The 27,276-nt window shown below is 39.9% G+C and overlaps 1 protein-coding gene across 3 annotated transcripts in view; it reads right to left on the bottom strand.

The window, feature by feature from the left end:
- The window catches only part of LOC121961875 (sodium/calcium exchanger 1-like), a 126,631-nt gene that overhangs the window by 52,682 nt on the left and 46,673 nt on the right, over positions 1-27,276 (bottom strand). For all 3 annotated transcript variants that reach the window (XM_088073152.1, XM_088073151.1, XM_042511952.2), the window contains exons 2-11: positions 19,592-19,851; positions 16,429-16,568; positions 15,820-15,972; positions 15,499-15,726; positions 15,004-15,408; positions 11,589-11,699; positions 11,340-11,492; positions 8,132-8,228; positions 7,708-7,899; positions 6,569-6,761 (exon numbers count right to left, since the gene is read on the bottom strand). In XM_088073152.1, the coding sequence (XP_087929278.1) occupies positions 6,569-6,761; positions 7,708-7,899; positions 8,132-8,228; positions 11,340-11,492; positions 11,589-11,699; positions 15,004-15,408; positions 15,499-15,726; positions 15,820-15,972; positions 16,429-16,568; positions 19,592-19,772 (1,853 nt within the window). In that variant the 5' untranslated portion in view covers positions 19,773-19,851. The remainder of the gene's footprint in view (positions 1-6,568; positions 6,762-7,707; positions 7,900-8,131; positions 8,229-11,339; positions 11,493-11,588; positions 11,700-15,003; positions 15,409-15,498; positions 15,727-15,819; positions 15,973-16,428; positions 16,569-19,591; positions 19,852-27,276) is intronic.

Below are 27,276 nucleotides of genomic sequence, written 5' to 3'. Positions count from 1 at the left end.
AGTCCACAATGTAAACAGCAGTCTGCCATGTGCAGACACACCTGGCTTTTAAGGAGAATAGAAGATAACATTCTGATGGGCTAAATTCATGTTACCCCTCAAATACAACTTTGATTAATAAAGGGACTTTGCCCCTTACACCTTACTTTGCACTCAGATTATGCGCCATTTAACTAGCAAAAAAGGAGTTGGACCCGCCCTTAATGCACTTGCACCATGCACTTGTGACCATGTGCTACAAATTGTTTAGGCCCTTAGACTCTGTTGGTGAAAAAGAGAGGAATAAATAAAAGTAGCATTCATCATTTGACCAGCGAGAAAATCGAATAACGAATGTACATAACGTGAGTCCAAATAGTGGATAAAAATAAATTCACTGTGCTTAATATATGTGTATGTGTGTGTGACTTTCCACAGAGTGACACTGAATAAATTCCACTCAAGTGAGAGAACAACACACTGACGACAACACACTTACATATTCACATCATTCTTCCACTCTCTTCCAGCACCACTTCTGTCCCCAGTTCATTATTAAGTCATGAAATGAAGACATCCTTCTTTATCTTCTCCACATTCCATCTTTCACTACGCGTTTGACTCTTCCCCTTGTCCCTCAATGTGTTGTAATAGAGTGCAAATGAAAACACATTTTCTCTGTGGGAATGAATATCCACTACTATCAACATTTTGAGACATTTGCACACTATAATTTCCCCCCACATTTGTTTGTGTTGCTGCACTATTGTCCAGTAATTAATATGAAAATGTTTCCACAATAACTGACTCATTTTTTAAATGTGATGAGACAAATTGAAAGAAATTAAGGATTAAAAATGTACAAAACTGTAAAGTGGCTAAAGAGTAAAAGAATAAAAGACAACAGAAAGTGAAACTTAAAAATGTTCAAACTGATTGCACAGAGGATATTTTAAAAGTAATTAAACTAAAAGGTTTAGGCAGGGTTATTTAGCTGGAAAAAAAAAAATGCTTAAAATAAATACATAGAAAATATTTTTAAAAAATAAATCTGGAAATTTTGAGTGAGAAAGGTTATTAAATTCTGTTCAAACACTTAAAGCTGAAGAAGCATTTAATTAAGTGCATTGCAATCAATTGGAAATGTTCGACTTACCATGTAGCAGTTCAATATTAATTTAGTAAAGTGTATATTGGTCTCTTTGGGCAGGCTGTTGGAGGCCTAATTCTAACCGCAACTCTAATTATTTCCAGGTTAAACAGGATGCTGTGTCAGACTTTGGGCTGCAGTTGTCATGGCAACTGACAATATTTACAACAGTCAGCACGGTTCCCATAGGGTTATTTAAAACCACAGTTCAGTACTGGGGCATCAGCCCAGTGGTACAGGAAACTTGGTAAGCCATGTGGGTTAGCTGTGTACCTGTTTGTCTCAGCTGTGGATGTCAGCATGCAGACCACAGAGTCACAGCTAGAATGAGATGTTGGGGACAGCCAAAATGCCAAACTTGAGGCTTCAAAACATTACAGTGATGCCCCGCTGGTTATGTCCACCAATGTGTGCACTTATGTCATTAATGACATTAATTCAATGTGCTAACTAAGATCGCAGGAAGTGCTGGAGTTAGCTCCACCCTCCCATACAAACACTGTCACTTTTGGCTTCAAAAATCCAAGATAGGGAAGGCCAAAATGTCAAACTTGACGTCACTGTAACTACGTCCATTATTTTAAACAGTCTATGCTAAAGAGCAAAAGAAGACATTATGCACCTGATTTTAAGTAAACTGACATTAAATGTAACTTTAACGGAGTACCCCTTTAAACACATATTTCATTGATCATCCACCGTGCTCAAGTATAAATTAGCAAGAACTTCTATGAGCTCCAAAGTGCACTCAGCTGAAACCTGACCTCTGATGGAGAGAAGCTGGAGAAAAGGGAATCACATTATTTTTGTATGAATTAGAGCTCATAAAATTGAGCCGAAACCTCATTCTCCTTCTCTTCTTTCACCTCCCTTTTCTCCACGTCCTCCTCCTCTCCTCCTGTCAGTTCAGCTCCAATGCCTTTTAGATTTTCCCCAAGAATTTTAAGCAGCACCTGGCCCATGCACCCCGTCTCAATCCGTCCCCTCCTTGCTGTGATCCATACACTGACTTTTACCAATTTATTCCTTTCCCAAACTTTTCAGAAATCTCATTCCAACAGACAGGATAAACAAGAGAAGTGACAGATTAATGTGGGGTCGCTTAAATGCAGGAAATAGAGAAAAGGGGTAAACAAAACTATTACGCAGCTCGGAGGAAGACACACTGTAGGAGGGATAAGAGAGAATAGAGGGAGGTGTGGATGGTGAGTTATGTATGGGGTTGTGATCCAGCTAAATTGCCTTGGCAGTAAGTCCCTCTTTCTGAGTAAAGGGTTAGACAGAGATGGATGGATGGAGAGGATCAGGAGAGGGGATAAAATAAGGGAGGAGGAGGTGGAGAGAAGGGAGAAAGGAGAGGAGCTGAGAATGAGACAGCGGAGCAACATGAGGGTGTCAGGTAGAGGGTGAGGAAGGCGACAAGAGGAGGGAAAGAGGGGAAGAAAATCTGACAGCGTAAATAAGTAAAGGTGAAAGAGAGAAGGGAGGAAGATGCAAATGAGGAGGAGTCGAGGGGGCGCAGGAGTGGGTGGAAGGGGGGGGGGCAAGAGATGACAGGGAGGTGAGGGTAGAGGAGAAGGTGAAGAAGGGAGGGAATAAGCAAGGAGGGGGATGACAAAACTCAACCAGTATGGAAGAAAGTCTAAAAATATACCAGACAAAAATATGTGGGGTTGGAGAAAAGGGGAAAGAAAGAAAGAAAGAAAGAAAGAAAGAAAGAAAGAAAGAAACCCAAGGTCAATAAAGAGCATACATTTAATGAGTCAAAGACAGGAAAGAGAGAGAAAAAGGGGAGATGGAGGGAAGAAAGACACAAACGAGTGCAGCGGATAAAAGCAGGTTTACATTAGTGCAAGGGAATTTTTGACAAGAGGCTCAAAGGCGCAGTGATGAAAAGAGCAGAGAAACACACACACAGAGAGGGGTAGCAGCGAGGAAAGACATGAAATAAATATAAGGGGGAGGGATACTATGAGAGAGAGCACATCCTGTTAGCACAAGGTCTTTCTCTTTTTTTCGGGTTTGTCCATTTTCTCAAAAAGCCTTTAAAAAGAGCAAGACACACAACTATTATGCCAAAGCATCTCTGACATATTACTGCTGACGGAGCCAATTATATTTCATCTAAAGAGATCCAAATAAATATGAATTATGGAAAAATAGCGCAGAAAATAATGCTCCACTGGAGAAACTATTTTTAAAAAAAGCCGATGAGCAGTAATTTGTATAGAAGTTATTTTGCAACTTTTTGTGCCGAAGAAGTATTTCAAATATGTTGAATTTTCTGGGAAACTATTAGAGAAACTTATAGTGGCGCTGAAGGTCAAACACTTTCAGAAAACACTATAACATTTCCCAAAACAAAACATTTAGGAAAACAAATATTTCCCAACACACTACATATTCAAAAGTCACCAAATGTTGTTTTGTTTTCTGAAATGTTGGAGTGTTTTGGAAAATGTTGTAGTTTTTTGGGGAATGTTATAGTTGGGCATATGTCTGTGACAGACATAAAAATTGAAACTGTAGTGATGTGGTATAAAGTGAGTATGACCACCAAAAAAACATTTTCGCTGTCTATTTTTACTGAAAATTGCGCATGTTGTGTGGTAAAATTTGGCGCAACTCATATTCTCTCGATGTCTCTGCTCCCAGCGGCAGTATGGCTTCTCTAATCTGTTAACACAAGTACCAAAATGAAAAACAACAGGTACTGCGATGCACAATGCTTGACCCGAATGTAAGTCAAGTAGGTGGTAACTGGTGACGCATGATAGACCTAGGTGTGAACATCATCATCATGTGAGTGTCTCCGCTGACCACTTATGTTCGGATCACCAATACGCGTTTTAATACCAGGTATCGCAGGCGTATCGCCAGGTGTAGTGTCCTGATCAAAAGGTGAGACCTCGGCCTATTATAACTCTCAGTATGATGCTCAGATGCTTTATAAATACAGGGCCTTGCACTGTTAACCCACATCCAGTGGAGGAAGATCTGTACACTTGTTGTTTACTCTACCCAAAAAGTAACAATCTCTTCAGAGTAAAACACACTGCACCCACTGATCTCTATAATCCTCTTGTAGCAGCAGAATCTTAACTCCATTGACATCAGCCTTTTATGTAGTTTCTGTACTGATACACAGGCGTCAGACTCTCACAGCTCCCAGAGGACATACAGTATATATCTCTCTCAACTCTTCCTCTAAAGTTCCCCTCACGCCTCTCTCACCCCTTCCTAACCTTACAGCTTAATAGCTAACTTTCTAAGCAGTGATTGCATCACTGATGGTTCATCATTTCACACAAACACACACACAACTGCAAACACCCTCTGCCCTGTTGGTGACTCTCATATATTGAAGCTGGCTGATATCAGCTGGACCGCGTCTTGTTCATTTGTACATTCTGGTCTGAAACGCACATGTTTGTAATCCTAAACTTGTGGGGACCCTCACTGACTTCATGCATTCCCAGACGCCAAAAACCTTGGTCACATCCACTGTGCAGTAAATGTTTAACCCCCACTCTTAACTTACATATGTCTTAATGCTCTTTGAAAACAAATATGAGGTCTAAAACTCTCAAGGTCTAAAACTAAAATTGGCCCTTTTAATATTAGAAGAGCAAGAACACACACCTGCAGACACACTATGTCCTCATGGTGACACACATGTAGAAGCTGGCTGACACACACACCACACTCTGCCCTTGTGTTGACGCTCATACATATAAGCTGGCTGGTATCAGCTGGCAAGCTTCATGTTCATTTATAAATTCTGGTCTGCCACACACAAGTTTATACTTCTATACTTGTGGGGACCCTCATCATATAATGCATTCACAGGTCCAGAGGCCTGGATCACAACCACAGTACATGTCTACCGTTAGCTCTGAACTTATAGTTAATTCTAATCGTAACCTGAAAGTGAAAGTCCTAAAGCTCAAAGAGATTTTTGAAAACAAAAAAATGTCCTTGCTTTCAAGGTATACAACTAAAATGCCCTGGTCCTTACAAGGATAGAGGAACAAGACGTCCAACACACATATACACACAAGTAGACACACACTCCATCTTCTCAGTCTTTCCCTAGAGGAAAATCAGCCAGCTTTTGGATGGCCTCGCCAGCTTTTGGCCCCCTAAACACACCAGTGCACACACACACACACACACACACACACACACACACACACACACACACACACACACACACACAGAGATTATTATCCTTGTGAAAATATTCATTGAACCATTTCTAACCTTGTCAATCAAACTGCACCATAAGAAAGTAGCAACCGGCAAAAAGGTCTTAACTATACATGAATATCCTCAGTCTTCAAATTGGTCCTCATACAGATACAAATACAACGACCACACACACACTTTCACATACACACAAATACAGGAAACCTGCTTTATAGGCCCCAGGAGGCGCAGAGGAAACTGCTTTCCCCACTGCTTTATGTATTGGTCAATTTAACACCGCCAACATCAGCATATTAAAAATACATGTGCCCAAGGACGCAAGAACAATTTTGTGTGTGTGTGTGTGTGTGTGTGTGTGTGTGTGTGTGTGTGTGCATGTGCATGTGTGGGGGAGCATTTTAAATGCAGAGTAGCCTACCTTGAAGAGTGGCATTATTATGCTGTTATCTGCCTAATAGAGCTGTTTATACTGTGAATGCATGTTTAACACTCAATTAACCTGAACAGCCATTTCTGAATGGAAGTCAATCACACAGAAAGGAAACCGAGAGGGAGGAATGTCATTGGCAATCTAAAAATATGTCAGTCACCTTTAAGTACAAAAAGAGCATCTTTTTAATGAATTAAAGGAATAATATGGGGTATTTTAGATACTGGGCCATGGGTCAACTTCCCTGGTAATTGATGAGAACTTCAGCATCTATCTACTAGTCAAGCCGCGACTGCTAAAGTGTACTTGAAATAGGGGTCGACAGATTATCGGTCTGACCTATTATCGGGGCCAATATTTGGTATTTTACAATTATCTGTATCTGAAAAATGTTTTAATGATCTCCAATGAAAGGAATTAATTAAAATTAAAGAGTCAGCATGGGAAGAACTTTTACTTTGTAAAACCACAGGGAGCTACTTTTATTTAGTAATTTTTTAAATTAAAATTTTCACTTGACTTTATAAAAAAACTTGCTGAGAACTTGCTGTATATAATGTTGAAAGTTTTAGTTGTTATTAAACATTTGCGAAAGGCATTTAAACAAAATTTTGTATTTTTATATTCCAGAACAGAAATATTTTAAGTTTTATTGTAAATGCATATCAGCTCCAAATATCAGTTATCAGTCTCATTAACTACTAATATCTACTAATATCGGCCCTGAAAAACCAATATCGGTCGACCCCCAACTTGAAAGTGGGTTAAATTACGGCCACTGACAACACATCTGTACTTACATGGTCTCGTCATTCTGAAACTCCAGTTTACCAGCTGCCAGTTCGTAGTCCTCCCCTGCTTTGGCACTGGCATCCACTGTTCGGTAGGGGACAGCCACCAGGCCTCGGGCCCCCGAAGTCCTCAGTACCTTCACCTCCATCACACCTACGCTCTCACTTACCCTCTGACTGGCACTCTCAAAGGTAAAGATACCTGAGAAAGAAGGACAGAAAGAAAAAAAAATTCACCAGGGAGAAACACTAGAAAGACGAGAGAGATGAGGTTGATAAACACCTACGCTCTCACTCACTAGCTCGCTCTCCAATGTGTAGCATATATATAGGGAAAGGGATAATAGATTCCCACCCACTCTCTCTAGATAAAAGAGAACAAGCATCAGGTAAACGCCCACTCTCCGCTCAGCCTCCCTCACTTTAATTCTCTTTGGAAGTTATCAAACTCTTGTAACGAAAAAAGTGGCAACACCATATCATGGGATTGTGCAGCAAAGCAATAGACTCGTGGATTCAGCATTAAGCAAAAACAATCCTTGAAGGGAAACTTTGGTATTTTTCAACTTAGACTCTATTTTCACATTTTTTGTGTCTAAGTGACTAATGAAGAAAACTAATTTTTATAATATTTTTAAATATTTTCATAACAGCTGATCTGAGGCGAGTGGAGCTGGAGCCCATAGATAACCATGACTACTGCAGAGTCATTTGTCTTAGAAGGGACTGCCGACTGTAACCTTCCCCATTAAATACAAAAGCCAGATGTTAGTGGGTGTTAGTGGTTTTGTGTCCAGTGAAAGAGGGGTCTTACACAATAACAAACAGACCACATCAAGTGAAAGGTAAAGGAAAACTTTTTATTTCTCTGTAGGAATCCTTTCTGAAATGTTTGCAGACACTTACTATATTTATCTTAGCCTGTCAGTGGCAAAAAAAGGCAATTACATTTCAGCGTTTCAGCACGTTTCGCTGCTACCAGCTTCAGCGGTCTCTCTCAACATGGAACAATTGAACATAGTTTAAGTTCAAGTTTTTCCTTAACCTTTTCTTTTACAGTTTGTCTTTAACTACTAAATGTAAGGGCCGAATGGATTGTAAGTTGTAAAACTTAAAAAAACGTAAAATTATTCAGAGGTTCTTCATACCTGCGTGATCGTCATCGTAGATGGTCACTGTGGCAGTGTGGTTATCACCCAGTACGGCTTTGGGGGTGGCACTGGCATCCAGGGGGGCGGTGCCAATCTCAGGATAGCCGACCACTCGAGGGTTACTGAGATGGACGTAGAAATACTCATCCTCCTCAAAGATGTCGTCGTCAATCACTCCGACTGTGATCTCTGGTAAGAGAAATGTCATTATAGGATGTTGGATTTGGTACAGAATAGTTCTTGGTGCTCCGCTTTATGCAACAACGTTTCAATAACAAACTGCAGAATTGTATTTTTGTTGAAGCCAGTGGAAAAACGTTGCCTAAAACATTGCAGATAACCTCCACTGTTTGAGTCTCAGTCTCAGTGATGTGTTTTTTAAAAATATGCCATAAATTATTGCTGCCACCGTTACTTTTACCTTTGAGGGTCTCTCCTGGTTTAAACAGCAGTGTTCCCTCTGCAAACTCATAATCTGAACCTGCGTTTGCCGTGCCGTCCTCTGTGCGATAATCCACCTGGGGGAGATGGGAACACAAGGAGAAGGGAAGCGGGGTGAGACGAGGGGGAAGAGGGAGCGCAAAGAGCCGTCAAAAGATGAAACAGAAGTGAACAGATATGAAAAGGGCAGATAAACACAAAGGGAGAGGGAGAACACAGAGGAGAAGAGAGAGATCGAGGAGGACGGCAAAGAAATGGAGGGGAGGCATTTGGGGAGATGCGAACAGAGGGTGAGAGAAAACAAGAAAAACTGCTTCATTAAACTGAGCCCTCTGGTCAGATACAGTCTGATAATAAAGACTTTGAAGATAGTACAACAAAACTTTCCCTGTATCCCCTCCATTCTCTCTGTCCTCTCTCCATCTGCCCTGTTTATTAACCCTCTCCATCCTGTACAGAGGCTTACAAACTTATCCTCATTGTTTGTAATCAGATAGCAGTTATCAGATTGTGTTGCCTGTTACATAAAAATGGAAAAATTAAATTAATCTGAGGGTGTCTGTAGGGCAAAGCTGAATCAGTGACTCGGTGTTGGTGGTGCTTTTGTTGTCATTCTCTTGGCTCTGCTCTATTTTTTGCTCTTGATGAAATGTGTATGAGTGACACAGTTCCAAACTTATTTTTGAATGCATCCATTACATGAGCTGATATTGCTGAGACTACTCTGTATTAAGCGGTAAAAATATTTCAGATGTTTGAAATATGGAGATTATATAATACATCTGATAGAAATATGTTTGCTCAAAGTATGGATGGCAAAGCGGGAATCTGATGTCCCAAAAGATTGTATTGCAATATACCAACTATTCTAGTGAACTTAAAGTCGCTATAATCTATACTTTTTTTTTTGTTTTATTTGGCTCAAATGACTGAATGAAGTGTGTATGTAAACATCTCTGCAGACTTTTATCTCACTGTTCCATCAATGCTCAGTAGAGCCTGGACTTTACTTTTGATCCAATTGTCCATGTTTTCTTCCAGTTTTTTTTTTTTATGAGCTGTTGTTTGCATTTTGTGTTGTCTACATGGCCAAAGGGCTTTTAAAAGTGACAGTTTCCAGCACTACACTGGCTGTGTTTGAACAATCACAGTATACTTATGTCACTAATAGCTGAGTTTATGCTGGGGGAGTACCTACTCTGAAATTAAATCTAAAAAAACAGCCCTTGAAATTGTCGCTCAAACAATCCCCATTGTTTCTAATACCTGAAGTGCTGACACAACAAAAAAGGGGTTCTTAAAACTATGAAAAGAGTTCCTAAAGTCCAAAAATGTCTTATATGACTGTGAAAGTTGACACTCATACTGACAAACCCATTGTAAATAATCAACAGTCACTCTGTTGTTCACTTCAGCTTATTAACATTTTAGCATTTAGCTTTATGTTTTAGTTTTCCAGCCCCTCTCTTTCTCTTAGTTCACGTTCAAGTGGAGCATTTAGCAGCTAAAGAGACAGGAGTTACTGCAGCACAAAACAAAGCTAAAAGAAGTTTGAATGTTGGACTTGCACATCTCCACATCTGCTGAGTGTGTTTATAGGCATCTGTTTGCTAACAAATCAGCCATATTGGCTTAAATAGTGTTAATATGTCAGTGTTGTTTTCACAGCGTGTCACTGCTGCCCCCAAGAGGCAAAAAAATCAGTTAATGCAGCTTTAAGTTCGCAGTTTAGCTAGCATGATACAAAAAAAGATGAAAAAAAGATGTTTACAACTGTCAGTGTTTAAAAAAATGGCTGCCTCAAGCTAAACACTACTAAATCATTTCAGGAGATAAAGTGGATTTCTTTGAATTTTTCTTGTATTTTCAAAAAGGCTCAGATGGCAGTCTGGGATTGTGAATAGCTTCTTGCAGCTTTTGACCGTTTCAACAAGTGAGCCATCATGTTCAAGTAGGCTCAATGAGCAACCGTGTTTGGCGAACATCGTTTCTTCATCTCTAAAGCGCTGCTTTGTCTGAAGAGCCTGTGTGTGGGCTAAATACACCACTTCACATAACAAAATCAGCCTTCACCCGACGGCTGACTGAGGCCATGCCATCAGTCTACCTTCTACACACAGCACTGATGTTGCATCAGAGCTTCATTTGTATACAGTGAGACGAATAGAGGAGACACAGCCTTTCAAAGCCCTTGTAGTAAAAGCAAGCAGATCAGGTATCATTCTGCTGACACAGACTCCCTGTGGGAGACTTGAAAGAAAATCTCTTATTCGGAGTACAAGGCCAGCGTTAAGCCCAAGATCAATGAGCCTTCACAGGAGGATGCATGTTGTCTTTGAGTTACAACCTGAGCTGAAATCTAAAAATCTGGAGAGTCAGGTGTTTGGTATTGTGTCTCCCAGTTCACCCACTTCTATCCCTTTACCAGCTCTGGCCAGAAAAGAGAACAGGAATGCTCAAAGTCTCTGAAGGTGAGAACATGTCATGAGTAAGATCAGACCAAGACCAGGAACACTGCCAAAGATGCGAATGAAATCAGTTCAGAGTAGATTTTAGTTTTAGTTTCTGGGAGCCTCTTGCTTCTCTCTTTCACACGGTTTTATATCCACACTTAGTTTGCTTTTCTTCTATACAACTCCTCTGTGTTGCATTCATTCTTTGAAACCTGGAGCAACATCACTTTCTTTGTGCTGCTTTCAGACTCCTTTCACAAGCAGGTAAAACCTTTGGACACAGCAAATTGGTGCGATTTCTTTCAAAAACATGGATAACAGGCAATAAGGATGTCAGGTAATAAATGCCTCACACACTGCAAGAAATTAGTACATTTAGACAATTATTTAAAAAAAGTAGGGAAAAATGTCTAGTGGACAACAGAAAAAGCTGGTGTAAAACTGAATTTATGATTATTATAATTATACATTTAAATTTCTATAATTTAGATTGAATTATAAAATTACTATCATTTTTATGCACTTGTATTGGTCATTTTAAAACTTTATTTATTCATGATTTCATTTCATGTCATTTTACAAATTTCAGGTAATTTACTTGTACATTTCACAAATTCTTTGCTGATTTTTGGGTCATTTCTTCTTTCGTTGCTCATTTTCTTGCTCTTGTGTTTTTGAAAGAAATCAAGCCAATTTGCTCAGGTTTTTAAGAGTTAATACAACACACGGACACACCTTGACAGTAACTCCAGAGTCTCCTCCATGTCTGGCAACGGTCAGTTTCAAGGAGCCACAGTTTTCAAAGCACTGGTATAAGGAGGGTTCAAACTCCATCCTGATGGTGTGAGGGTCGTCCTCCTGGGCCTGGGTCTCATGGCTGCTCACCACCTGGTAAAAAAAAACCAAACATACGACAAAAAGTCAGGTGTGGTGTGTTTCTGTCCTTTGAATAATGCTGATGAGGGGAGATTGTGTGAGTCTCACCTTGCGAGCCTGGTCAGCAGCGTGCTTCTTGAGGATGTTGCCAGCTCCGATCATCATCCTGGTTGCCTGGATACGGTAGAACGCCCTGCTCTTCTGCTGCTGCATCAGGACCTGATCAGCAAAAACAAATCAATCAAGAAAGCGATCTATTGTATTCATCGCGTTAATCTATACTTTAATCTGCTTTTCTAGATTAGTCTTTCTTTTAGAAAAGATTCCACTTTCAAGTTGACAGCTACGATTTAAAGGTTAAGCCGTAAATGTCTCGTGGGAAATTTTTCTTACTCTCCTCAGGGAGGTTAGAGGTCAAAGGTCAGCTGCAGAGCCAATGAGTTACTGAAGGATAATTTAAAAAGGGTTATGCTTGAGGTTTGAACCCAGATCCTGCACTTTCTCTGATGTATTTGGTGTTGGAATTTCACAAAAAACTGTCTGTGCTTTTAACTCTCATACCTCAACGACAGAATAGGTCAATTTCCACTGACTTCCAAAATTACTTGTATTACCAGCATCAAAATGGCATATGTTACAATTCTAACGGTCACAGTTTTAAACATATCCTAACCCTAATTAAACAGTCGTATTTCTGCTTCAAAACCATAGACATACAGTATGTATATATGTTTCTATATACAGTATAGGTGAATGTTTCAATGTCTCAACGTCTCAATCGAATGAGCTTCAGTTCCAGCAGTTTTTTTTTGTTTTCCAGTGTGCTGTGCAGTGTACTTCTGGAGATGTTTTGGATTGCGCTGCGGAGTGAGTGCTCTTGACTTTCACGCAAATCTTTGGTACAGAGAGCTGTGGACAAGATGAAGCAGCCCAGAGGAGGAGAGACTTTGCACCGTAAGGCTCAGCGATAATATTACCTTCTGTCTTCTGCTTAGAAGTGGTGAATTTGCAGCTCATAGCAACAATACAATACAGTGTTCCTGTTTTTGTTGGATACGTAGGGTTGGCAAAAAAGCGCTGTTGGCTTGTTTACTATATTACACGAATGCTGCTGTCATGATAAACATCACACTGAGTCCTGATCAAACTTTAAAACTTCATATGGTAAATAAAATACAAAAAGAATCATTGAATATTTGTACTGAATAGCTGAATCTCATTCGGCTGACAAAATTCTGAGTCAAGCACAGCCCGACACGTTACCTGACACACATATGTGTCACATGCGACAGTACATAGCATGCTGCGCATAGCCTACTAGGATACTCAACTATGACTCCAGGACATGGACACAGGTATTTGACAGATATATTGCAAAGACAGAGAAAAATACATGAGTGCATACGTTGATTGGAATAACACTGACAAGAAATGATTTGACTTTGTAGCAGTCCCTTAAAGTATTAACCTCTTTGTATTGCACACAACTGTAGTTGCTTGCTTTTTCAGCTGCAAACTTCAGATCTAATGGGCCTTATCAATCCATAAGTAATGATTTCTATGAAAATATATGGCAGAATACCAATTTAATATCCTGATGATCCACCAAATAGAAAATGAACAAATTGGCTACTGTATTTGTGGAGATCATTAGATTAAATGTAGTCTCAGAGCTAGGAACACTGTGATTTATAAATCTGAAGGGAAACGAGCCAGCAATTTCACTCCAGAATCCTCATAAACTCTGCATCTCTTTGGGTGGATGGAGGCAGTACTTGTTAGTTTTATTTAAAAACTTGATCTGGTTTTGCTGAGCAAGCTGGCCTTACTTAATGAAAGTCCAATTCAACCACGGGGGACCATGATTATTTTTTTTATTTAATGACTCATTATACGCACAAGAACCTGAATTTACCCAGTCGAGTTTAATCTCCAGGGCAGCTGTCATTCTTATTTGCAGCACTGGCTGAGGGAGTAGCTGTCGGAGGGAGGGAGGCTCGAACGCAAACAAACATCTGGAAGTTGCCCAGTGCACCTTGGGGTGCCTGCCAAACTCCTTTCTTTCCCTCCCTCACAAAAAAATAAAGACCGAGAAATGACTTAGAGGGGCAAAGGGAAGGGAAAAGGGGAAAGCAGAGAAATGGTTAGAGGCTTGGACAGCTGCTACAGTCCAGCATTAAAGGATGAAAACGGATAAAACTGAGGAATCCCTAATGTGCCAGTTTGATTACTTCTCATAAACATTTTTTTAGTAGGTGTGAGTAAATCTCGCAAGAAAGAGATGTGTGTGGTGTGCGTGTGTGCGTGCGTGCGTGCGTGCGTGTGTGTGAGACAGCCATCTGGTAGCAGCTCGTTCCTTTTGATCAGGGATGACAACAGATTAACCGAATAGTCGATTAATCCTATTTGTGATGCATCTAAATGCAGCTAAACTAATGCCAAATTTAACCAAAAGTTAAATTTAGGACAAAAAGTTTTCATGGTTTAAAAATATCAGCTAATAAACTGTAGATCTAAATTCCCCCAAAAAATCTTAACTCGAGGTCCACTTGCTGGCTTTTTGCAGAACTTGTTACCACATCTCCTTCACACGTGAGCTCAGTCTCTCAGTGTCAGAAATGCAGCCTTGCAGTGGACCTTGTGTTACAAATTTTTTGTCAAGCTACGGCTTCCAAGGGCCAAGACTGAAATTCCACGCTCACATATCTAATGTTCATTTAACTTACCGGGCAAAAAATCACCTGGATGCCAGAAGGGCTGCATGCTTTATTGCTGCCAATCAAGCCAATCAGCTCCTTCCTCTCTGCAGACTAGTGATTTTATCAGCACATAACATTACATGAAAAAATTGGGTTTCACTCCGTATCTGTTAATGTGTGTGACAGAGACTGTGTATCTATCTGATACTCAGTCAACACTTTAATTAACCTCCTTGTAACTTTGTTTATATTTGATGCATGTGCACAGTCAGGTTTCTATTTACTAGAAATAAGTGCGTCAGAAAAAAAATCAATTAAATCAACTTTACTTAAGCGGTTACTGAGAGGCATGTGGATTTGTTGAACAGCTCAGAAGTTGCTAAAACACATTCTGAAATGTTCCCTCTCTAACAGCTGCATGCTGTCCTAACAGCTATCACCTCAAACACCTTGTTCACAGCTGGATGTGTCACAGTGTCATCTCCGAGACAGAGTCATCCTCAGAGGAGTCACTGATAAAATGTGTTGAATGATATTATGTTTCACTTTGATGCTAGATGTAAAAAGGACTGTAAAACAGCAAAAAGAACAAAACTTTAAGGAGCAAAGTTAGAAGTTTCTGTTACTGAAGGTAGTTCATATCACCCTGATTTTTTTTTTCTATTTTGTCAAGTCAAGTGACTCGACTTTGACTCAATTCCAAATCATGTAACTCATGTCCACACCTCTGATATAGCTTAAAAAATATGCACCCAATATTAATAAACCTACACAGCTTATGTGTATGTGTGTGTGTTTGTGTTTGTGTGTGCACACTCTCTTACCTGATAGTTGGCCATTTCAATCAGTTGCTCCATGTCTTTATCTGGGTGTCTCTGCTTCAGGTCCTTCAGTGTCCTCGCCATGTCCCTTCTGGCCTCGTCCTCCTCGTCCTTCGCTCCCCCTTCTTCCATCAACCCGCCGTCCATCCCACTGTGACAGTTCAACGCCATCTGTCCGTCCAGCTCCAGCATGTCCATCTTGGTGAACCCCCCAGGACCAAGTGCTCCTCCTCCAGCCATACCCAAACCTCCATCCGCCCCTCCCTCCGTCTCAATGATGATGCCTCGGTGCTTGTCGGCACGGTAACGCTTGCGGACGTACTTGTAGAAGAGGAGGCGACGGTCGGCCACCCAAGCCTGGACCACGCAGAGCGGGAAGAAGAGGAAGGTCAACACCGCCTCCCATACCTAGAGGAGAAAAGAGACAGAGTTAACAGCTTTCTTTTTCTTCTCTTCCCAAACTTTCCTCTCTTTTTTTTTATTTCTGTCCATCCTCACCTCCACCTCTCCAGGGGAAGAGACACTCAGAATCAGATAAAGCCAGATGTAGGCAAAGATACTCCAGGCTGCCGTGACGAAGAACACCCGAAGGTGTTTGATTTTGCGCGTCTCTCCGTCGGGGACCACGTACACACACAGGGCGATGATGATGAACATGTTAAAGGCAGCGCTGCCCACAATGGTGCTGGGACCCAAAGAGCCCGCCTCAAAACCGTGACCACACACCTATAGGTGGGGTGAAAATCAGATTACTGCGTTCCCATTACATTCTGTATCGGTTAATCGAATGTGTAACCACCCGGCTCATATTGTGCTCACCTCAATAACTGACAGCAGTATCTCGGGGGCGCTGGAACCCAAAGCCATCAGAGTGAGATTAGAGACGGTCTCATTCCAGATCCTGACCGTGGCGGTGGTGGTCTCACCGTTAGGTCTTTTTATAGTGATCTCCTTCTCCTGGGATGTGATGACCTGAAGAGGAGAGGAGAGGAGAGGAGAGGAGAGGAGAGGAGAGGAGAGGAAAGGAAAGGAAAGGAAAGGAAAGGAAAGGAAAGGAAAGGAAAGGAAAAGAGAAGAAAGCAGCAAAAAGGTAAGAGAAGAGAAGAGAAGAGAAGAGAAGAGAAGAGAAGAGAAGAGAAGAGAAGAGAAGAGAAGAGATTGCACCAAAAGGAAAGGAGAGGAAAGTGATAAGAGAAGAAAAGCAATTTAAATATTTTATGAGGAGATGCCACAGAGCTGTCAAACATGAGTCATATTAAATGAGATCTGTTGTGTTTCCCAGATCTGATGTTGGCTGGTGATAACCGTCAGGAGTTCTATATATAACTGCATTAATCTACTATGACATCCTGTAATATCATGGGGATAAACTCATAACAGAACAACTTAACAGTACAATAAGTGCATGGTCATTCATTTCTTGCCTACCTCTATAGAAGACATGAATCGGTCAGCTATAATGCTCATGCCCAGGAACATATAGATGAGTGCTACGAAGTAAACAATGGCCCGCGCCACTTTGTCCCCTACAGAGGGGTTCTGAGGGTTCCACACGGGCAGTACCACTCCTGAAAAAAAAAAGACAATCAAAGTGAGTTTTGCAGCAAAGTCTCACAAGAAATAACAATTTTTGTGTGATACCCTCACTAATCTCTCCCTCGCTAATCTTGTGCAGCCTGCTACTGGCATTTTGTAAAAAGCTCAGTGACTGGGCAACTTGATTGAGGATTATAATAGTGGGAGATTTTCCATACGGTCTCATTTGTCTTAATAAGACGTATTGAAATGGATCAATGCGCTCCTGCTCCAGGGCAGTAAATTGGCACAATCGGCTGATAACTCACCTTTTTTTGCCCAGCAGGCGATGAAACACTGTCACCTTCGTATGGTGTGGCGTTCCTGCTTCGGGTGTGTTATGAATATTCTGCTGACGTCGTTCAACTTTAACTATGCATTAGCACCTGGCAACTGACAAATAAATCTCTTTCCTGTTATTTGCAGAGCCTCTGGACAGATTGCACAGAATGAGCTGGCAAAATATAGTGCAATAAATGCCAGGAGGTTATTTATAGGCTATTTTAGAAATTAAGGAGTCCTTAGACTAATATACTGGTGCCACATGGGGAATATGTAATTAACTATATGCAGTTAAACTGTGGAGTAACTCTAAACTATGTTATCATTTGGTATGATAAAGAAAACAATATATATTTAAAAAATCTTATCATCAGTCAGGAATATTGTAGAGCATTAGGAGACACACATTTTTTTCATGCACTCGTCATAGTTATGAGTATATCTTTTGTAAGATTAGCAGAAAAAAATGTCCAAAGCACACATTTAGGTATTTACTACCAAGTACCCCATTTGCATATTTAAACATAAACTTTCATAACACAAAATTTCCAGTTTTATTCCTATATATATTAGGTTTATACAGAGGGATTTGTTCATTTATTTTTGAAAGCCTGACATATAGAACATTTTATTTCTAAAAATGTGGCAAAAAATATTTTTTTAATTGCTATTGACAAAAAAATTTTTTTCATGGAGTGATAAAAAGAGACATTAATAATTCTCTCTGTAAAAACCTTTGACTCTAACATGTCAGCAAAATAAAGCAAGAATTTTAGACCTGGCTTTATCCAACTTTCAGACTTCTGTTCAGGAAATGTGTGCAATTTAGTGCCTAGTTACTGCAACATTTGCATATTTGAGCATGCATCTTTTTTTTTAAAAAACTGACACAAAAAATGTCTTAATTTTAGTAATCAACTGGGAAAAAATCACGGTCATTTCAGTTGGTTAAAATATTTACCCTATTCACTTGTTGTATTTTATTTTTTAAGCATATGGAAATCCACAATACAAATCTTTAACAGCTACTTTCTAAAAAATGAGTTTTTCTCATAATCTGAGCCAAAAATCTTCACCTCAGTAACACTCGAATACACCAAACTTTCCAATTTTATTCCTATCTGTATTCTAAAGTTTTTCACAAAGGATCGTTCATATATCATTTACAGCCTGATTTATGGAACATTTTATTCCTAAAACATTTATTCCTTATCTGGATATAAACACAGAGTATCAAACATTTACTAAGATAGTGCCTCTTTTGCATATTTGACCATAACATTTCAGACAACTTTAAATAAAAAAAAAATCTCAGGGAAAGTCTCTGGGGAAATTTCATGGTATTATCTGTCCCTATTTCCCTTTAGCTGACATGCGTGCATAATGCTTGCACCAAACGTATAAATAAAGAGTTACTAGAGTCTCTTTCTGTAAAATCACTGTTCTATACATCCCGGATGGATACTTCAACCAACACAAAGGAGACTTGGCTTTTAAATCTGCAGGACGCTAAAGCTAAGTACAGTTATATAAATGCATTAATGCAGTCAAGCCATATAATTTAATGCATCTACTGCCTCCATTATCGCAGAGGCATATAATCAATAATGACTTGTATGCTTAATTACTGTTTTTTACAAAAGAGGAAATTGATTTCTTTGAATAAGCCACTTCAGAGATGAATACTGAAAATGAGCCAATTCCAAAGTGGAAGAAAGTTTCCCCTTTAAATTGAGCTGTATGGTTTTGTCTGAGATCAGCTGGGAATCCCTGATGAACTCTAATGATCTAAAGCATCATTGTGTTGAGCTGTGATAGAGGATGGTAACATCAGCAACCTACATGGCTGGTACAAGGAAAACTAGCAGCTTAACCCTTTCAATATGACGTCTATCCTACTCTGTAAACCCAGAAGCTGATATGACATTCATGAATCTAGGAAACCTATTGACTTGACAGGGAAGTAAACAGAGCTATTAGTTTAAATGTATGTTTATTTCATACCTAATCATTAAGTTTACTTAAATTTCACTTGTATTTACTTAATTTTATGAAGTTGTTGCAACTTAAAAATGACAAGTGAATGAACTTGTTTTTTTTAAGTGATAGCAACTTAAGTTTTTAGGTAAAATAAGTTAGTCAGACTTAACTGAACAGTTTCATATATTTACGTAGATGGCTGGAGCTGGATTGAGTATTGATATTTGTTTTAAAACTGCATGACACTGAGTCCTGTTAAAGTCTCAGTCAAAGAGAAAGATTCTGTCTCTGTTTTTAAAAGGTTTTTTTTTTTTATAAGGCTTTAATGTGGATTTGTTTTGATTGTATAATTGAATTTGTTTCCACAAACACTGTACTTCTCTTAGAATGCTCAGGATGGCATTTTGCAAAAATGAAAATCATCCTGGAGACTAATCATTCTTTGTTGTGCTTACTTTATTTATGAAACACGATCACTTTCCTAAATTAAATAGAGTAAACACAACTGTGAAATTAAATCAGACTGACTTGGTTTGATTAGGCTGCTGTCACTTAAAAAGTGAATTTGACTGGTCATTTTTAAGTTCACTTCAGTAAGTACGGAAAAATCTTAAGTAAACCTTACGTAAACTAGGAATAGTTATATTAACTTACCCTTTTTAAGGCAATCAGTTCCTAGATTTTGTTCAATACATTTTTTATAGTGTATGTAATCATGTTAATCCCTCTCTATATGCATTACAGACTGACCCACCTTCTTGACAGGGGTCTCCACTGGCTGAGCAGTTTTTCTCAACTGAGCCTGCGTGCACTGATCCAGGACATGACAGGAGGAGAAAGGCAGACAGGAGGAAGAACAGGAGGGTTGAGGAGAGGCGGGAGCAGTGGAGGGAGGTGAGAGGGGATGGATGCACAGACATGGCTGCTGGAGCCATCTCTGCTGATGCAGCCAGGCCTTCACTGGACTCTACTGACTTCTACTGGGTCAGCACAGCGCGGAGTGACGTCCAAATCCTTGAAGAAAACAGAAAAAAGGTCGAGAGAGAGAAGGAAAGTCATTATTCAATGTTCAAATCAGACTATTTAGTGAACTCGCTCATTAACTATTTCTGTTGGTTTAATTGTAGTCACTATAAAAACACTCTAAATCAGCTTAGTGGCCTTTAATTAAAGCATGTAGGAAGTAATAAAGTTTGAAGTTAATAGCACAGGATGAGCAAAATCCAAAACAACATCCTTCATTTTTAATAGAGTTCAATAGAAAGTGGTTGCAAACTGTTTCATGGTGGGTTAAGAACAGATGGAACAAAGTGAGGAAACAATAAAAGCAATAATAAAAGCTCATTACATAGAAGCAAAGCTTTAAAAAAAAAATGTCTGAAGCAATACTATAAATGATAATACGCTTGCACCCAGCATCCGTAATAAAGTTAAAATAATAAAGCCTATAATAAAGCTGAAGTAAATGTAGCCAACGCAAGCTCCCTACAAAAATCAGTCACCTCTTGTTTTTAATCTGGATGGTAGGACGGTCAATAGAAAGCACTTTTTTAGCTTCACCATAGAGCAGACAGTAGACGCACACCGCTCTGTTTCTAATGTGGACTTTAGAACTTTAGATTGTTTTTCATTTAGACTTTGTGATAGAAATCTTCCAAATCACATTAGGCTATAAACTTTGTACCAAGCCTTTCATCCCTAAAGTGTGACAAGGAGCTTTTGGAATCAACTGTGATAAAAGATAGTCAATAAAGATGGGGTGATGTAATGTCAGCAAAGGTTTGGTTTAATTAATCAGAGAAGAGCACATGAAAGCTGAGTGGAGTCATGGTTTCCACAGACACACCTAACTATGAATTTTAGTGGTGATTAGTTTTCACATTAAACCACTTTCACAGCATACTCAACTTTTCAGCGCCCTATCCAAATACTCAGCATTTCCCATACATTCATAATTGTAACAAAAGGTGGTCATTGATTTATGCTTTTAAAAATAAACTATAGAGTGGACGGAGTGTGAGTTTTGGATGCAGATCTAGGTTTATGTTAGGGGTCATTAAAGCTACATTGTTCAAATTTTTATTTCAGCAAAGATAATGTGTAGTTAGCAACTTGCTTAGCAGCTAAAGAGCCAAATATTTCTCACAGGAGCTGGTAGAGACCAAAAACAGAGCTAAAAGGAGAGTAAATACTAGACTTACATTCACCAGATGGCCAAAAACAAGACTCAAAATGAATGCTAACATTGCTGGGTGTCTGCTGAATGTGTAAATAGACAACTGTTTGATTACACCTTTTCCAACTTGATAAGGTGTCATTAATGTGTCTGCAGCCCACAGACAGTCTCCAAATATCGATTCAATTTGCAGGTTAATGTCTTTCAATCTCAAAGCCACAGAGGAAGTGCTGACTGAGAGGTTGAGCTCAGGGCAAAGACTTTCCGTCTCTGCTGCTGCTCATAAATCTTTTGGTGTGAGTGCAAAGTAAAGGCCAAACGTTCAAACTTTGATGATTCTTTTCACTTGGGGCCTTCTCACATGTGAACAGCGTGCCTTTTAGTACAAACTTCGCACTGAGAGTAGGTGGACAAACTGAGAGTCCCCAGTGGAAATTAGGCCTTGAAAAAAGTCTTTCATGTGTGAATTTTTACACACAAGTCATTACAGACCAATGCATGTGTGTACAGCCAGCTATAAATGCTGTACTCTGCTGCAGATTTCATGCTGCCTTACAGTGTTTGGCAGCGAACATTAGCCGAGCTGAGAACAAGCAGTCGAAAGCAGAGATACAACGGCAATATGTTTTCATGACGAGGAAGCAGAGTGGCTTTTTAGTTTGGCCACAGTTAATATGTTGAGAGTGAAAACGAACCAAAAAAAAGGATGAGAAACAGTTTGAACTCGAAGTGTTCGGTCAAGACAGTGCAAACACGTACACAGAGAGGAACAGAAACATGTACGCACACCAAACAAAGAGGCAAACACATAAACACAAACTGTGGCAGTCAGCCTCGTAGTGCCGAAGTTGCTGACCTTGCACTCGTAGACTCTTACACACACTCCACAATCAGGGTTAGCCGGCCTTGGGCAAAAAATTGCTGACCCTGTCTTTGCGCAAACACATACGCGCGCACATACACACACACTCAACCACTGTTAGTCATCTGTCGTGACATTAGCGGGGAGTTGTTGACCCTGTCTTCATCTATCTCCCAGGGTCTCGCTGCTCTGACAACAACCTGTCACTTCAATACTCGACTCGCATCTCTCCTCTGCAGTCTATCCGCCAACTGCCTCCATCCATTCCCTTAGTCTCTTCTTTTCTTTCTTTTGTTTTTTGTTCCAGTCAGAAATTAAACTTCAATCTTGTATCACAGATTGCTGTAAGGTATTAGCTTAGAGCGATTTAAGTGATTTATTTTTTCTTTTTCATGATGAGCGGAAATTGAACGCCTCACAGTTGTATGTCTCCACAAAGCTAAGTTGCAGTTTACATCCACATCTGTCCAGACTCATATGTAGCCATTACAGTTCACAATGCGTCAAATATGGATTTGGTTGCAAAGAAGCTCTACACTCTGAAACTTGGATGCTTCACACACATCAAGATCTATACAACCAGCACAGTTTCAAGGTGGACACCCAAGACTAGAGTGGACAATTCATTGTCTGATCAAATGTCTCCCTTCATGTCAATGAGATATGATCTTGAATAATGGTCAGAAAAGTGTTAATGCCGAGCATAATGAAGTCACAATGAAATTGACCTTTGACCTTTTGAATACAAAATGTCATCACTTCATCATTTTATCCAAAAAGACATTTGAGTCAAATTTTGCTCCTTAAAAATTTTGGCAACTCAATCCGTTGACTAAAGACTAAATGGTATGGTTGAAAGCTCCAGAAAAAGCCAGCGAGTCGACCTGGAGATGAGGTTTCCGAGATCAAACTTTCATGTTCAAAATAATACACAGGGTAAAAATTACATCAACTTCCATTTTCATCACAAACTTGGTGATTTAGAGCTTAAAATCAAGTATCTACTTTGCTTAAATGCAACCATCATAATCATAATCATCACTCCACTGTACAATCTCAACTGCGAGACACTGATGATGCTCAAAACTCCCCCCAAATTACTACACTTTTCCCAGCACTCGATTCATCACTCAGCCGTCTGTCTCTCCTCTCTTTGTCGTTTACCTGCTTCATTAAATCCCCTAATTTCTACCCCCTCACTCTTCCCCATCTTGTCCATCTCCACCTCCCTTTAAGCCTCTCTCTTCTGTCAGGATCCCTCCGCTTTTTTCAGTGTATCTGCGTAAGCTAATGTCCTGTCTTCTCTCTCTCCACCTACGCACACACTCTCCACGTCTCAAGCACCTCTCCATTTCCACTGCCCCTGCTCGCTCACGCTTTCACACCTCTGATCCGTCCAATATCATTGCTCCTTTCACGTCACCCTCATCCGTAAACAAATATGTCCCGCTTTTAGTCCAAAATATGTACATTTGCTGGCTCAAGAGTACGCAATAATAATAAAAAAAGGGTCGCTCATGGGAGCGGAGCTGTGCACAAATGAGTTGACTTTTTTTTTCACAGTATGTGAACATACCTGGAGAGTGACAGATCAGGAGAATGACTGTAAATTTGCAGATGCACAGTGGATAAAACACAGAATTAAATGGCTCTGGTAAAACATGCAGCTGTGGCTGAATTTCAGCTTAAAAGCTTAGTTTTGTATAAAGGTGTTTATAATTTGCATAGATGGATTTGTGCTCAAAATAAGCTATTAGCCTTTTTCTGATTCTTCGGATTCTTTAATTTCCAAACCCGACTTTCAGCACAGGCCTTTAATAAAAATGTGCAAGGCTGCATGAGAGACAATCAATACAAAAAAAGAAAAGTTGCAGAATATTAGCTGAAAGGTGCTTCATTTATTTATTATCATAAAGCTGAGGAGTTTGAAGAAGATGGAAAGTGCTTTTATCTTCTTAATTTATACATCCTGGAAAAGTTGCTCACTTTGATGTTTGGTAGCAGTGACTTAAGGATTTACTGTTAGACACATTAATGCAGCAAACTTGTGGGACTTGGATGATGCTAAAAATATGTACAGCAGAAGAAAACGCATTGCGGTTGTCTTGGTCTTAGTTTTTAATAAACACAAATAATGGCACCAATCCAGAGCTTGAAATGACTTCTTAATCCTGGTGCATGTATGTGTGTTTATTTGTGCGTTGCTGTGTGTTCATTATTTTCATTACTTTCCCTTGTAGATCATAATTCTGGCAGATCACACACACTTTGACCTGTCCTGACTTTTTAAAGCAGTTAAAGTCGTGGTCATGCCTATGGGCAGTATGTATGAAAATGCAAATACATGTGCACATGTAAACTGTGCAATCAATTATGCTTTCAATCAAGCCAACAGGTGTTCACAGTGTGCATGTATGTGTGTGTTTTGAAGCAGATAATTTGATTGGATGATGCCTGTTTAGATTGTCATAGTTAAAAGACAACAAGGGAATAATGAGAAAATGAAGAGAAAAGAAAGACTTTTACTGTCTGAGTATAATGGCCAAATGACTTAAGATCAAGTTCAAGGGGAAAAAAAGTAATAACCCTTAAGATTGTTTTTAAATCTATTTATGGTCAACATTTTTTAGCCATAGTCATTTAATGTATTCACATCCTGCAATTACCTTTCTACATAGCAGTTTCAAAGGTTAAAGGCAGGGTCCGCCACTCTTGCGGTGGATTCAAATTGCCGTGACACGCACAGAGGATTTACAGAAAACAATAAATGCAATCCAGCTTTACTGTGTCATTCTTCTTATGTCATTTCTGAGCTGCATTAAGGTTCCGCTCATGCAAACCCAACCTTTAATGCACAAAAAAAGCACATATTTGGCTGATCAAATGGTGGCTTTTATTGTGAAGCAGCCACCTCAAACACCACGAATCTGTCGCTGAATTTCCATCATTCATCAAAAATGCTTCACATAACAAGAAATGGGTCATTCTTGGCATTACTCAGCAGTAAGTCATCTTAAATATTGCATCATATTATTATTAAAACTACACAAGTTTGTTTGGCAACACTGTAAACGGTAACATCTGTTGCTCTTGTGTTTTAAATTTGGACAAAGTTGCTGTTATCACCAGTAAGCACAGCCGTCGCAAAATCAACCAGGACTAAAATATAACGGATTATAACTTTACAGCCCTGGGAAAAATGGAGATGAAAATGCAAATCTCTTATCTTAAAGCAATATAAAAGAAAGGACATCACAACGGTAAACAATACTGACAGGACGAAATGATCTGTCTGGAGAAGCAGTAGCCGAATAAACCGGAACAATAATGTCTGCATCAAAAGTGAATTTGGAAAATGTTTAGCATAGCATGTGCCAGAGGGCATGGTGGATGAGATGAAGGCAGACAACGCACATACTCACACCCACTGTAGAGCACATCACACATACACATCACACATACACACACACACACACACACACACACACACACACACACACACACACACACACACACACACACACACAAGCTTTGACACCCGACCCGTTTATTGAAAGCACTAAGAACATTGACCATGGTTGTTGATTCATATCACATCAACTGTGTTTCGCTGCCCTGCCTGGTTTGGCACCATGAATCACAACATACACACACACACACACACACACACACACACACAGTGCAGAGGGCTTATGTCTCAGGGTTAAATGACATTTGATTCACCGCATCTTCATGGGCGCAGCTACTACGTTAGTCCACCCCACCTTTTCCTCTCTTTCTCCATCCATCTTTTCACACTGCTAACATCGCCATAACAAGTCATATGACCTAATATCAAGTAACTAGAATAAGTGAAGTGAGATCATATCACTGTTTTCAGGGCAAAGCACCTGTGATTCCCCAAAGGAAAGTCTGAGCTACAAAAGGCATTGCTAGTGTTTTGGTTTTTGTAATATGCCTTTGCCCTCCAGATAAAGACAGTTTATAAAACTTCAACACAATGGTGGTTGGATCTGGATTTATATACTCTGAGGACAACAAGGATATTTTTTCATTTCTTTCTGTATTCAACTTTGAATAGTCATTTTCTTGGTTTTATTGCACTGTTATGTGCACTATATTTTTTATACTATACTAGGCACTTATTTCTCAAAATTCTCCATGTTGCACCACTGGGCGACTTTTAATTTATCACAATGTTACGCCACCTCAACATTCTCTATACAAGGTACAATTGCGGAATGGAGGGATAGAGTTATCTTGCCTTTAAGCTGCCATGGGAGGTAGTAACAGTGCTGAAATGGTGTCTGTATAAACAAGACAGCCAGCAGGATGGGACCATGGGCAGGACAGGTTTGACATTTGAAAACGTGTTAAATGTGATGTGTCCACCGCAGGAGATTTTAAAAGCAGCAAGTAGCAGTTATTGGGGGGAAAAAAAAGAGATTTGGGAGTGCCTTACCCTCCTAGCAGAGAGGGTAAAAGATTTTTATTGCCACGTTAATGCTATTGTTATTGTTTATAAAGCACCGTCACACCACACTGTTGTGTTAAAAGTCCCTTTGTGATGCCTCTTTTGGTTCCACGATGCCGGCATGCTATCTAAAGTCACACACTGGATGATTTCACCGTTGTTTGGTTCTTTGTAAACATGTAAAGAAGGTATAAAGTATCAATGTGAAGTTAGAATGCATTTTAATGGTTTCTTCAAATTGAAGATAAGATGAAAAAGAGCTTTATTTATCCAGAGGGAAATTATTTTGTAACTGTTGTGTTGTCTTTATCAATTTAATCAGAATTTATGAAGACCGCTGCTGAACTATGCATTTTCTCCTTCCCTCTTTATCACCACCCCCTCCATCTTCTGTGTCCCCATCTGTCCCTCCAGAGAATCTTCTCCCCTTTATCCCTTCCTTCTCCCATAGCGCCCCCTTTTCCTCCCTTTGCTATCTATGTCTCCCTCCCTCTTTCCCTCCATCTCTAACAAAGTTATTATCTTTTCTCCACAGAGAGTGAAGGGGAACAAGCTGAAGCCAGTGTGACTGATCTTGGTCATATCTTTTGTGTGTGCACGTGTGTGTTTGCGCTGCCCTGTTTCCTGCAACTTTACTGGTGTTGTGCTGTGTGTGACAATTTTCCGAGTGTGAGCGTGAGCGTGAGCGTGTGCATGGTTATGTGTATGCGTGACTGATCTTTGGCTGTAGCTGTGGAAGCTCCAGGCTGGGAGTGGAGGGGGAGGAGAGGGAGGGAGGTTGGTGGCGGTGGAAGAGGAGAGGGGGAGGCAATGAAGCGACGAGGCAAACCCAGGAGGGAGCAGTTATTGTAGGAGAGGAGGGAAGCAGTGGCGCTGGCTGCCTCAGAGCTCAAAGAGCTTGGTTACTTGGCTAGGACAAGATTAGAG

The sequence above is a fragment of the Plectropomus leopardus genome, chromosome 23 (genome assembly GCF_026936395.1).
Source record: "Plectropomus leopardus strain MGB_pleo_1.0 chromosome 23, ASM2693639v1, whole genome shotgun sequence".
Lineage (NCBI taxonomy): Eukaryota > Metazoa > Chordata > Actinopteri > Perciformes > Serranidae > Plectropomus > Plectropomus leopardus.
This window is presented reverse-complemented; position numbering and strand designations above follow the sequence as displayed.